Source organism: Pan paniscus, chromosome 5 (genome assembly GCF_029289425.2).
Source record: "Pan paniscus chromosome 5, NHGRI_mPanPan1-v2.0_pri, whole genome shotgun sequence".
Taxonomy (NCBI): domain Eukaryota; kingdom Metazoa; phylum Chordata; class Mammalia; order Primates; family Hominidae; genus Pan; species Pan paniscus.
Window position 1 is genome coordinate 143,254,185 of NC_073254.2, and position 14,412 is coordinate 143,268,596.

A 14,412-nucleotide genomic window follows, 5' to 3' on the forward strand; every position below is an offset into this window, starting at 1 on the left:
AACTATATGTTATTTAGTGATAGATAAAAATAAATCCCAGTAATATTTATTTTTACTACCATATTACTTTTGACATTATTCATGCTAAAAAATCTTTGTAATTGATAATTTTTCTTATGATGTGTAACAGAATATTTGTTCATGTTAATGTTGCTAATAGTTCTGATTTCTTCATGTTTTCTTATTTTCTATTGAAATGTAAGCTTTCTGCTAGATTTTCTACCTGTCCACTTCCTCTGCTATTAAGAGAAGTTTGTATCTTCTAGATTTCTTTGTTCCAAAATAATTTAATATTAATATTAAGCAACAACATAATTCATATGTTTTCATACAAACATAGTAGTTACGTAATTCAAGATTACCTTTTGTCACATTGTGTAATTGAAGACTTTCTTTTCTTGTTGAGACTGTTAATAAGGAAAATGTAAATTAAAATATAAATTTTTAAAGTAAATTTCCATAAAAATTTTGTCTCACATCAACGAATGAGGATAATTTAAGTGTTATAAATATTTTCTCAAGTTGGTTTTCAAAAATTTTTCTATCCAACCGGTACCTAACAAAAATAAATGTTAGCACTAGACATTGTTTTATAAACAGAGGTATAACATGAATGTAGGAACAAAATTAACTAGAATCTATGAAAAATGGGTCATTCTGATTAACTGGACTTGGAGATAAACAAAAAAGAGTTATTTTGTTATTGACAATAATTCTGATATGTCTAAGAATGCTTTCCTCCTGCTCCAATAAACTATTTGATAATTAAGACCTTTGTAAGCTTTATGATAATTATACTCAAATCAGCAATTGTCATCTTATATGGTGTAGTTTGCCAAATAAATAAACCTAATGTTAAGAAAAACGGCAGCATTGTGATTCAGTTTATACTTTGCTCATCAATGGCAGAACAAATTGATGCTTATTTGCATGGGTTGGCTTACCATCCATTGCTTCTTTGACACTGCCGTTACTACACAACCATTTTTATTGTGTTTTTTACATACCATATTTCTTCTTTTACTCAGGCTAACACTCATCACATACATTTAGAGAAGTTTTTTTTTCATATGATATAAATACATTTTGACTTAAAATATTTTAGCTTCAGGGCTTTGCATTCTATTTTTTATTCTTTTAAAAAATTACCTTTTTCTTCTTTAAGATGCTTCATGTCTGCTTTTTCTGTATAGAAGAAATAGTAACAGGGTTATTTATTTATTTATTTATTTTTAATTATACTTTAAGTTCTGGGATACATGTGCAGAACATGCAGGTTTGTTACATAGGTATACATGTGTCATGGTGGTTTGCTGCACCCGTCAACCCATCATCTACATTAGGTATTTTTCCTAATGCTATCCCTCCCCTTAACCCCCACCCCCAGAGAGGCCCCAGTGTGTGATGTTCCCATCCCTGTGCCCATGTGTTCTCATTGCTCAACTCCCACGTTTGAGTGAGAAAATGCAGTGTGTGGTTTTCTGTTCCGGTGTTAGTTTGCTGAGACGATGGTTTCCGGCTTCATCCATGTCCCTGCAAAGGACATGAACTCATTCATTTTTACGGCTTCATAGTATTCCATGGTGTATATGTGCCACATTTTCTTTATGCAGTCTATCATTGATGGGCATGTGGGTTGGTTCCAAGTCTCGGTCACATGCTATTTCTGGTTCTAGATCCTTGAGGAATCGCCACATTGTCTTCTGCAACAGTTGAACTAATTCCCACCAACATTGTAAAAGCATTCCTATATCTCCACATCATCTCCAGCATCTGTTGTTTCCTGACTTTTTAATGATTGTCATTCTAACTGGTGTGAGATGGTATCTCAGTGGTTTTGATTTGCATTTCTCTAGTGACTGGTGATGATGAGCTTTTTAAAATATGTTTGCCTTCTTTTGAGAAGTGTCTGTTCATATCCTTCATCCACTTTTTGATGGGGTTGTGTGTTTTTTTTTCTTGTAAGTTTGTTTAAGTTCCTATTAGATTCTGGATATTATCCCTTTGTCATATAAATAGATTACAAAAATTTTCTCTCATTCTGCAGGTTGCCTGTTCACTCTGATGATAGTTCCTTTTGCTGTGCAGAAGCTCTTTACTTTAATTAGATCCCATTTGTCAATTTTGGCTTTTGCTGCAAATGCTTTAGCTGTTTTAGTCATGAAGTCTTTGTCCATGTCTATGTCCTGAATGGTATTCCCTAGGTTTTCTTCTAGGGTTTTTATGGTTTTAGGTCTCACATTTAAATCTTTTTCTTTTGTTTTCTTTCTTTTTTTTTTTTTAGACAGAGTCTCACTCTGGCACCAAGCTAGAGTGCAGTGGCATGATCTTGGCTCACTGCAACCTCTGCCTCTCAGGTTCAAGTGATTCTCCTGCCTCAGCCTCCTGAGTAGCTGGACCACTGGTGTGTGCCACCATGCCGGGCTAATTTTTGTATTTTTAGTAGAGACAGAGTTTCACCATGTTGGCCAGGGTGGTCTCGATCTCTTGACCTCGTGATCCGCCCACATCAGCCTCCCAAAGTGCTGGGATTTCAGGCATGAGCAACCACGCCTGGCATGTTTAAATCTTTAATCCATCTTGAGTTAATTTTTTTATAAGGCATAAGGAAGGTGTCCAGTTTCTGTTTTCTGCATATGGCAAGCCAATTTTCCCAACACCATTTATTAAATAGTGAATCCTCACTTTCCCCATTGCTTGTTTTTGTCAGGTTTGTCAAAGATCAGATGGTTGTAGATGTGTGGTGTTATTTCTGAGGCCTCTGTTCTGTTCCTTTGGTCTATATTTCTGTTTTGGTACCAGTACCATGCTGTTTTGGTTACTGTAGCTTTGTAGTATAGTTTGAAGTCAGGTAGTGTGATACCTCCAGCTTTGTTCTGTTTGCTTAGGATTGTCTTGGCTATAAGGACTCCTTTTTGGTTCCATATGAAATTTAAAGTAGTTTTTTCTAATTCTGTGAATTAGTAGCTTTATGGAAATAGCATTGAATTTATAAATTACTTTAGGCAGTATGGCCATCTTCACAATATTGATTCTTCCTGTCCATGAGCATGGAAGGTTTTCCATTTGTTTGTGTCCTCTTTTATTTCCTTGAGCAGTGGTTTGTAGTTTTCATTGAAGAGGTCCTTCACATCCCTTGTAAGTTGTATTCCTAGGTATTTTATTATCTTTGAAGCAATTGTGAATGGGAGTTCACTCATGATTTGGCTCTTTGCTTGTCTATTATTGGTGTATAGGATCGCTTGTGATTTTTGCACATTGATTTTGTATCCTGAGACTTTGCTGAAGTTACTTACCAGCTCAAGGAGTTTTGGGGCTGTGATGATGGGGTTTTCTAAATATACAATCATGTCATCTGCAAACAGTGACAATTTGACTTCCTCTCTTCCTATTTCAGTACCCTTTATTTATTTCTCTTGCCTGATTGCTCTGGCCAGAACTTCCAATACTATGTTGAATAGGAGTGGTGAAAGAGGGCATCCTTGTCTTTTGTTGGGTTTCAAAGGGAATGCTTCCAGCTTTTGCACTTTCAGTATGCTATTGACTGTGGGTTTATCATAAAAAGCTCTTATTATTTTGAGAAAATTTCCATCAATACCTAGTTTATTGAGTGTTTTTAGCATGAAGAGGTGTTGAATTTTGTCAAAGGCCTTTTCTGTATCTATTGAAATAATCATGTGTTTTTTGTCATTTGTTCTGTTTATGTGATGGATTACATTTATTGATATGTGTAGGTTGAACCAGCCTTGCATCCCAGGGATGAAGCTGACTTGATTGTGGTGGATAAGCTTTTTAACGTGCTGCTGGATTCGGATTGCCAGTGTTTTATTGAGGATTTTCGCATCAATATTCATCAGGAATATTGGCCTGAAATTTTCTTTTTTTTGTTATGTCTCTGCCAGGTTTTGGTGTCAGGTTGACGCTGGCCTCACTTAATGAGTTAGGGAGGATTCCCTCTTTTTGTATTGTTTGGAGTCGTTTTAGAATGAATGGTACCAGCTCCTCTTTGTACCTCTGGTAGAATTTGTCTGTGAATCCGTCTGGTCCTGGGCTTTTGTTTTGGTTGGCAGGCTATTAATTACTGCCTCAATTTCAGAACTTGTTATTGGTCTATTCAGGGATTCAACTTCTTCTGGTTCAGTCTTGGGAGGGTGTGTGTATCCAGAAATTTATCCATTTCTTCTAGATTTTCTAGTTTATTTACATAGAGGTGTTTATAGTATTCTCTGATGGTAGTTTGTATTTCTGTGGAATCAGTGGTGATATCCCCTTTATTATTTTTTATTGTGTCTATTTGATTCTTCTCTCTTTTCTTCTTTATTAGTCTGACTAATGGTTTATCTATTTTGTTAATCTTTTCAAAAAAACAGCTCTTGGATTCACTGATTTTTTTAAGGGTTTTTTTGTGTCTCTCACTCCTTCAGTTCTGCTCTGATCTTAGTTATTTCTTGTCTTCTGCTAGCTTTTGAATTTGTTTGCTCTTGCTTCTGTAGTTCTTTTCATTGTGATGTTAGGGTGTTGATTTTAGATCTTTCCCACTTTCTCTGTATCAGAGTAATATATTTATTAACAAGTCTTCTTAAGGTGAGGAATTGAATTTTATGTAGGCAATATTCACAGTTCAGTAGTAATATGAAAAGAAGTCTGTAGTTTTAATTTAGTAGTAACAGGTAGAGTCTGCTTTCAGTTCTAAATTCCTGATCCTTTTAGACATTTAATAAAAATGCAATAACTATATGTTTTGCATGATGAACTGTAATGTACTATAATTATGATATGTGCTATAAAATCAGTGTCTTCATTTTCATCAACTGTTTTTAAATCATATAATTTGTATAAATTTGTTTTTTTGTTCCTCTGTTTTTGTGGCTAATTTGATGTACATGTCTTAAAATGTCATTTTTACCTTTACTTTCTTTTTCAGATATTTCAGTTTTCTTCTTTCCTAGGGGAAAGAAAAACAACAAGAAACCATCATTTTAAAAAACATGACTTTCTTACTGATTCTTGGAGTAAACAGTTAGAGATGAGACTTAATCTTATGAGTGGAGGGAGTCAGGGCTCTCTCATTTCATTTTTGTTATGCTTGGTCATTCTGTTTATGTAGTCACCTATAGGGTCAAAATTTCTCCTCCTCCTCCTCTTTGGCCTCCTCTTCCTCCTCTAAGTCTTTTACTCCTCTTCCTTCTTCTTTTCCTCCTCCTACTTCTTTTTTTCCTCCTCCTATTTATCTTCTTTTTTTGAGATAGGGTCTTTCTATATGCCCTCAAATTCCTGGTCTCAAGGGATCCTCCCTCCTCACCCTCCTGAGTAGCCTGGTTTACTTACAGGCATGACCCTGCTACCCACTTCCTCCCCTTTTCTTTTATGCTTTGAAGACAAGCTAGGATAAGCCATGCCTTTGTTAACAAGTTTAAACTAGAAACAATAGGAAAAAAAACTACATGTTACATTTTTACCTTTAGGAAATAAGAATTTGCCTGGCATGATGGATTCATAAGTAAACTAATGAATTAAAGCAACAAAAATGTAACATAATATTTCTAAGCAAAATGTGGATCCAGTTTTCAAAGCAGTCTTGGTAAATAATAATTTTCTTGCTACACTTTTTAGACAAAAGTGAGAAGAAAAACAATATTTAATGGGTGACTTATAAGTTTGTATGTGGTAAGAATGGACACATTGCATCATTTACTCCTTATAACAAGCCTTTTGGGAAGTCATTATGCCTGTTCTGTAGAACAGAATATCTGGAATTTGAGCAGCTAAGGGATTTTCTAAATGTTATACATCTAGAAACTTAAATTTACATACTGTTTCCACAACTCTATCTTATCTCCTCTGAAAAAGTAAATATTTACCTGATTCTGTGACTTCTGATGTTCCTTCTTTAGAAAAAAAAAAAAGAATGTAGAAAGAAAGGAAAAAAAATAAAAAGTATAGTTTTTTATTCAGTAGCAAACAATTGAAACTTATCTTCTGATATTTCTTCCTAAATTACAATAGGCACACATACTCAAAATGGCAAAGCAATGTACTGATGATTAATATTTCTGATAGCTTTAACTAGACATCTATTTTGAAAATAGAACAAATATTCAGTTAATCTAAAATGGTATATTTAAATATTATAGAATAGGTTAGATAGAATAAACAAGATCTAGTACTTGATAGAACAACAGGCTGATTACAGTCATCATTAATTTAGTGTGTGCATTTTAAAATAACTAAAGTATTAGAATTTTTATAACACAAAAAATATGATAAATGCTGATGTGATGGATACCCCATTTACTTGCCTATATCAAAATATCTCATGTACCCATAAATATATACAACTACTAAGTACCTACCAAGTTAAAAATAAAATAAAATGAAATGTAAAAAATTAAAAAACATACAATATAATTAATGAATTCTAAATTCGAAATTGGTTTTCTTAGTTACAAATTATAACTCTGTTACACAAATTTTTAATCTTCATGGATGCATGCAAACATTCATTCATATAATATTTATTAAAATAGCTTCATTGATAAGATGCTGTCAGAAATGCAATTGAGTGTGGTCATGGGATGAGATTAAAAGTTAACAAAAACAAACTCAGTTCATATTGACTACAGTCTCATAAGTGATAGAAGACATAAAATTATATTTGCCTTTTGCCTATGCTCATACAGAACCATGCTTTCTTCTTGTTCCTTCAGTAAACTTGCAGATTAATATTTCTAAGTATAACCTGGCAAGTTTTTTTAAAAAAAACTTTGTGTCACAAATAATTTCAAATAATAACATTTCCAGAAAATAAAAATTCTCTGATAGTTTAAGAAATATCTCTCATAAAATATCAATGTTTTCTACAAACGTGGTATCAGTTTTATCAGTCTTACATAACTATTTTGAGTAGCTATTTTTCAAAATTCAAAAAAAATTAAAATATTTTATGACGATGAAGGTATACAATAAATAATGTTTCATAAAAATATAGTACTTTACAATGGCTTTATAATGATGTTTCATATTAGCATTCTAGTTTTGACTTCCAACCCTTAATTTTGGCAATAGTGTTCATATTAGTAGCAATATTACAAACTATACTAGAGAATATCTCCAGCCTAAAGGCTGTACTTAATGTTTAAAATTGGCATTGAATCCATTATGAAGTAGCCTGTAGCTGCATTATTAACGAATCTGTCATATGCTGTTAAGAAAACAGGTTAGTTCTGGGTATTAAAACATATAAATACAACATCCAGATACACTTTGGATTGAAATGCTCAATTTTTAATCCAGGTTACAGTCTGAGTATTCTAACAGGATTAAATAAACAGCTTCACTGTTTACCGTTGCATTTTTATTATTGTTTAAAATGTCCAGGAAACCCCCGTGATTTTGAATTACAAAATAAAATGTACCTCAGGGCTTTAAAAAAATTAGAAAATAAAAAGCTAATGTGTTAAAATTAAATAAATTGAGGACATATATTATGTGCTCTTAATTTTTCTCAACCCACACAATAACTGTTAGAAGATCTTCATACTGTGTTTATTCAATACATCTAAACAAACAATTGAAAGTAGATAAGAGAGAGACACAATTACTGTGTCTTTTTGTTTTGTTTTGGTTTTCTTTTGTTGTTGTTTGTTTGTTTATTTGCACAGGTATTAGTTATCATGGTAAATGTGTTAGCACACCAGGTATATCAACAGAAAACATGATAGGCATTCCCTCATACATCCTGGTCCAGTGTCATAGACCTAAGAGGTGCTCAATAAATACATGTTCAAGGATTAATAAGTGTAATACAGGCATACTCATTTTATTGTGCTTCGCTTAATTGCAGTTCTCAGGTATCACATTTTTTACAAGTTGACAGTTTGTAGCAACCCTGTATGATTAAGCCTATTGGTGTAATTTTTCCAATGGCGTTTGCTTCCTTCACATTTCTGTGTGTCATTTTGGTGATTCTCACAATATTTCAAATTTTTCATTATTATTACATCTGTTATGGTGGTCTGTGATCAGTGATCTTTGATATTACTACTGTAATTATTTTGGTGTGCCACACACCACACCCATATAAGGTGGTAAAACTTAATGTGTGTATTGAGACTCTCATTCACCAAGCCGTCTCCCTTTCCTCTAGTCCTATTTCCTGAGACTCGATGGTTTTGAAATTAGACCAGTTAGTAACCTAAAATGGCCTCTTAGTATTCACAAGAAAGAAAGACTTGCACATGGCTCACTTTAAACCAAAAATTAGAAATGATTAAGTTTAGTGAGAAAGACATGTTGAAAGCTGGGATTGGCTGAAAGTTAGGCCTCACGTACCAAAGAGTTAGCCAAGTTGTAAATGCAAAGGAAAAGTTCTTGAGGGAAACTAAAAGTGTTACTCCAGTGAACACATAAATGCTAAGAAAGGGAAACAGCCTTATTGCTGAGACAAAGAAAGATTTAGTGGACTGAATAGAAGATCAAAGCAGCTACAACATTCCCTAAGCCAAAACCTAATCTACAGCAAGGCCCTAACTCCCTTCAATTCTATGAAGGCTGAGAGAAGTGAGGAAACTGCAGAAGAAAAGTTGGAGGCTACCAGAGGTTGGTTCATGAAATTTAAGGAATGAAGCCACCTGCGTAACGTAAAAGTATAAGATGAAGCAAGAAATGCCAATACAGAAGCTGCAGAAAGTTATCCAGATCTAGCTAAGATAATTGACCAAGGTGACTACAATAAACAATAAGCTTTCAATGTAGACAAAATAGCCTTCTAGGGAGGATCACTTGAGCCCAGGAGTTTGAGGCTGTAGTGAGCTATGATCCCCAAGCTGTACTCCAGCCTGGTGACAGAGTGAGACCCTGTCTTTAAAAGAACAACAACAACTTAACAAATAGCCTTCTATTAAAAGAAGATGTCATCTAGAACTTTCATAGCTATAGAGAAAAGTCAATATCTGGCTTCAAAGCTTCAAAAGACAGGCTGAGTCTCTTGTTGGAGGCTAGTGAAGCTGGTGACTTGAGGTTGAAGCCAATGCTTATTGACCATTCTGAAAATTTTAGGTCCCTTAAGAATTATGCCAAATCTACTCTGCCTGTGTTCTATAACTGGAATAACAAAATCTAGATGACAGCACATCTGTCTGCAGCATGATTTACTGACTGTTTTAAGCCCACTGTTGATACCTACTGCTAAGAAAAAAGACTCCTTTCAAATATTATGGCTCATTGACAATGCACCTGGTCACTCAAGAGCTCTAATGGAGCTGTACAAGGAGATTAATATTGCTTTCATGCCTGTGAACACAACATACATTCTGCAGCCCATGGGACTAAAGAGTAATTTTGACATTCAAGTCTTATTACTTAATAAGTACATTTCATAAGGCTGTAGGTGGCATATATAGTGACTCATCTGATAGATCCGTGCAAAGTAAATTGAAAGTCTTCTGGAATGGAATCACCTCTCTAGACGCTATTAAGAACATTTTTGACTCATGAGAGGGAGTCCAAATGTCAGTATCAACAGGAGTTTGAAAGAAATTGATTTCGACTCTTACGAACGACTTCGAGAGGTTCAAGGATTCAGTAGAAGAAGTAACTGCAGATGTGGTGGAAGCAACAAAAGAATTAGAAGTGGTGACTGAATTGCTTCAATGTCATGATCAAACTTGAACAGACGAGGAGTTATTTCTCATGGATGAGAAAAGAAAGTGGATACTTGAGATGGAATCTACTCCTGGTGAAGATGTTGTGAACATCGTCAAAATCACAACAAAGGATTTAGAACATTCCATAAACTTAGTTGATAAAGCAGAAGCCAAGTTTGAGATGACTGACTCCAATTTTGAAAGAAGTTCTACTGTGAGTAAAATGCTGTCAAATAGCCATACGAACTACAGAGAAATCTTTTGTGAAAGAGTCAATCAATGTACCAAACTTTGTTGTCTTATTTTCAGAATCACCACAAATTTCTAACCTTCAGAAGCCACCACCTTCATCAGTCAGCACCCATCAACATCAAGACAATACTTTTACCAGCAAAAGTATTACAACTTGCTGAAGGTTCAGATGATCACTAACATTTTTAGCAGCAAAATACTTTTAAATTAAGCTGTGTACATTTTTTAGACATAATCCTCTTGCACACTTAATAGACTATAGTGTAAACATAACCTTTATGTGCACTGGGAAAACAAAAAATGGTGTGATTTATTGTGGTGGTCTGAATGAAACCTGCAATACCCCCGAGGTATGCCAGGACAATGACATCTAATTTTCCTTGAATTGCATTTTTTGAATCACTAAACATCCTTCATGTGCCTATTGGTCTAGGGCTTCTTGCTCTACCCATTTTCTTTTAGTTGTGCTTTTTGTTTCCAAGGTATGCCTGTACACACAATATCCTTTGTCAACCAGACTCACTTATATGGTAATAGTATAATGGCTATTACATTAACAAACACACCATACATATTTAACTTCAGTTATAACTCAAAGAAATTGTGAAATTAAAACAATGAAATAGGACAATCTTAAAATTCTAAAATGGTACACTTACTTGGAGTTGGTTTTGGTTTGTCTAAAAATGAAAAAAGAAAAAAAAAGAAAATGAGTGATAATTTTCTATCTATGGGTGACATATCAGCCCTTTATATTTCCTATTTTTGCTTTTTATTGTAAAAATAAGACTAAACTTATATCAACAATGAACAGTAGGAAATGTGTTTTTAATAATTTTCATATCATACTCCCAATGAGTTTCTCATGGAGCAGTAAAGCCTGAAAGCATGGAATCTTTTTTGGTCTCTTTTTTATTCCTGTAAACCTCATATTTGATTTGATACAATATTAATCAATGCTCACAAAAATCTGAACTTCTTACTGTTTCTGAAATGGCATAAAATACATATTCTGCCACAGCCCTTTTGGAATACATATTAATATTAATTTATACTAATAATATTAATTATTAATATTAATTTATACTAACTCCCCCATTCCAGTATGTTGAACAATAAGGTTCCTTTATAAAATCTCAAGAATGAATGGGTGGTAGGTAAAAAAAATCGTAAAGACATTCTATTTTTTTCCAATATAACATGTCTTCTAAAATATATTAACTAAAAACGTTAACTGTGTCATCGTACATCTAAAGTTCTATTTCTTCATAAAAAGTAGAAAAGATTTAGCTATGACTGCAGGATTGAATCATCTAAAATTAAGTAAAATAACTAATAGCTAACAGAGGGAATACAAATTGATACTTTTTTTGTAGATACATTTTGTGTTTATATATATTATATATATTAAATATAATATATATTATATATAATGTATATTATATATAATATGTATTATATATTATATATATTATTATATATAATATCTAATATATATTATAATATGTATTATATATTATATATTATATGTCATATATAATATATATTATATATAATATATTATATGTTATATAGAATATATATTATATGTTATATATATAATATATATTATATATTATATATAATATATATAAATAATATATTATATATATTATATATTATATATAATACATATAAATAATATATATTATATATATTATATATTATATATATGTTATAGTTAATATATTATATATATTATATATTATATATATGTTATAGTTAATATATTATATATATTATGTATTATATATGTTATATATAATATATATTATATATTATATATGTTATATATTATAATATATATATTATATATATATATTTGTACTGGTAGATAGATAGTGCTAGAAGGATACTTTAAGAAATAACAGTGATTTGGGAGGCCGAGGTGGGTGGATCATGAGGTCAGGAGATCGAGACCATCCTGGCTAACACAGTGAAACCCTTCTCTACTAAAAATACAAAAAATTAGCCGGGCATGGTGGCAGGCGCCTGTAGTCCCAGCTACTCGGGAGGCTGAGGTAGGAGAATGGTGTGAACCCGGGAGGTGGAGCTTGCAGTGAGCTGAGATGGAGCCACTGCACTCCAGCCTGGAGAGAGAGACTTCGTCTCAAAAAAAAAAAAAAAAAAAAAAAAAAGAAGTAACAGTGATTACCTCTGGATATCATCACATATTTTTGAAATGAGAACTGGTAGAATTTACCAAAAGAGAGAGATTTTTGCAGTTAGCTTCCTATATGCCTCAGTGTTTGAACCATGTGAAATATTAAATATTGTAAAAATTGAATGACATTTTAAAAGAATTAAGCTAACTTTTAGAATGGGGTAACTTCTCTTTTAAGAGGATATATCAAGCTGAAATTCACAATTTGTGAAATTTAACCTGTGTAATTTGACAAGATATTTTAAAACTATCAACTTAATCTGTATGATAAATTATATTAATACTGACAACAGTGAAATACTGAATATTTTGGAAGGACCTTGTGAATCATAAAAGCAAATCTAATTTGTTAATTTTGCTCTATCATAACTGCATGTTTGGCAATCCATGTTTGATTGACAACAATATTGCCCTTAGGTCAGATAAACTAGATTACACTACAAAACCACAGGACGACACATTACCAGAAAACACAGTGAAAATGACTTGTATGCATTACTTTAATTTTTGGATAAAATAAAAATAGTGAACATAAGACAGAATATAAACCAAAAATGGTAAAATACCTGTTTTTATAGATGGAGGTTCTCTTTCTCGATGTTCAGCTTTTTCTAGAGAAAGAAATCAAAATTCACTGGCAATCTGTGGATTCTTTGTTTGGCAAATATTTCTTATTTATATATTTGCAAGTGATCCTCAGTTTACCCAAGAGGCATGCCCCAAAGTCATTTTCATGTAATTTGAAACAAAGAAAGCATATTGCCATAAAAAAATTATAAACAGGGTTAGGTTCTTTCTCAGGACACCCAGGAAAAGGCTTTTTTCTACATTTGGCTGAAAGACAGTATTAGGGTTTTATCCCTTTGGGGGCTGTGTTGTATAAGAGGATAGAATATGGCAAAAAGGAGAATAAGAATATTGTTTTATTTGCTGAAAATTGAATCATTCTTTGGGGACATTTTTAGTGGATGGTATTTGTCTTTGACATTTTACCAACTCCTTTTTTTCCCTCTTTGAATCCTAGTTACCTTCTTGCCAGTTAGAAGCAATGCACTGCTGAACACTAGTTTCTTATTGAAAATTTAAACTAAATCTGCTGTATTCCAGAGAGTGCCACATTTTGTATTTTTATTGACCTGTACCACCCTCCCTTTCCAGGTTTTCTTAAAACTCTCATAGCTGAATCTCAACTATTCTAGGATATGACAAAAAGAAATAAAAATGTATGAGTAATCGACATCCCTCTTAGTTCTCTGAAAAATATTTGAATTGAAAATTTTAAAGAGATCATTCTCTTTCATCAAAAGTGGAATTTAAAGTCAACCATATAGGTGGGATATCTTGAATGGGATTGAGAATATCTGTCAATTGAGTAGGACTCTGGAACAGACCAAGTGTTACCTCTAATGACCTCTATGGTCAGTTCTTCTGAGCTGTTCTTGATGTTTACTTGTCCTTTCTTTCCCTCACTCTTGAATTTGGAGTTTCTCTAAACTTACTACTTTTTCCCCAAATTATGCACCAACACTGAAGTAGGTGGGAAGATGTGGGACTCCAGGTGTCATCGGACTAAATAGATATTTGTAAATTAGGAACTGATACCATTCAAGAATAAACTTCCATGAACTGAATTTGCATAAATGTTATAGTAAATATGCATTCAAAATAAAAGAAAATGAAGCCAATATTCAAGGTATTAAACTGTTATAACAGCATTAATAATAAATCAAGGGAACAATAATAATATAAAATATATATTCAAAATACAATTCACAGATTCTAGGATGTGAATATGTTCTGATTAGAGTCATTCATTTGTGCTATATAGCCTAAACCACTTATATGTATTCCTCAGCTGTGTCACACATTCACCTTTGGGTCTTGTGAAGCTATTTTGCATGCAAGAGCCAGAATATATTTGACCAACAGCCATTCATGCATTTGTCTAAGCTTGTGTTTCACAAATGTACACCATTCAACGACCAACATCACAATTTTGACACAATATTGAATATATTTACTACCACAGTGGGTAAATATTTATGCCTTCCTGAGTCCAAAAGTCATCTTTAAACTCTTCATCACCGTACTCTCTGTGTCACACCTGTACAGTGAAATGAAGGATCTTCAAAGTCCACATTCATAAGGACATTTCATCATTGTAATGGACAAATGGCAAAGCGTTTATAATTAAATGGATTTCTAAATGCCAAAGTTACCTACAGTTTAATTAATGCAGCTTAAAGCAAACAAATTAAAAACAGTATATGGTTCATAACACTGACAATTTTGTATCATTTTTCTTTTGTTATT

At 32.7% G+C, this 14,412-nt stretch overlaps 1 protein-coding gene across 2 annotated transcripts in view; it reads right to left on the bottom strand.

Moving 5' to 3' along the window:
• TRDN (triadin) overlaps positions 1 to 14,412 on the bottom strand; it is a 416,769-nt gene that overhangs the window by 40,671 nt on the left and 361,686 nt on the right. For both annotated transcript variants that reach the window (XM_055114092.2, XM_057302585.2), the window contains exons 32-37: positions 12,666 to 12,710; positions 10,556 to 10,576; positions 5,862 to 5,888; positions 4,907 to 4,945; positions 1,150 to 1,185; positions 363 to 407 (exon numbers count right to left, since the gene is read on the bottom strand). In XM_055114092.2, coding sequence (XP_054970067.1) covers positions 363 to 407; positions 1,150 to 1,185; positions 4,907 to 4,945; positions 5,862 to 5,888; positions 10,556 to 10,576; positions 12,666 to 12,710 — 213 coding nt within the window. The remainder of the gene's footprint in view (positions 1 to 362; positions 408 to 1,149; positions 1,186 to 4,906; positions 4,946 to 5,861; positions 5,889 to 10,555; positions 10,577 to 12,665; positions 12,711 to 14,412) is intronic.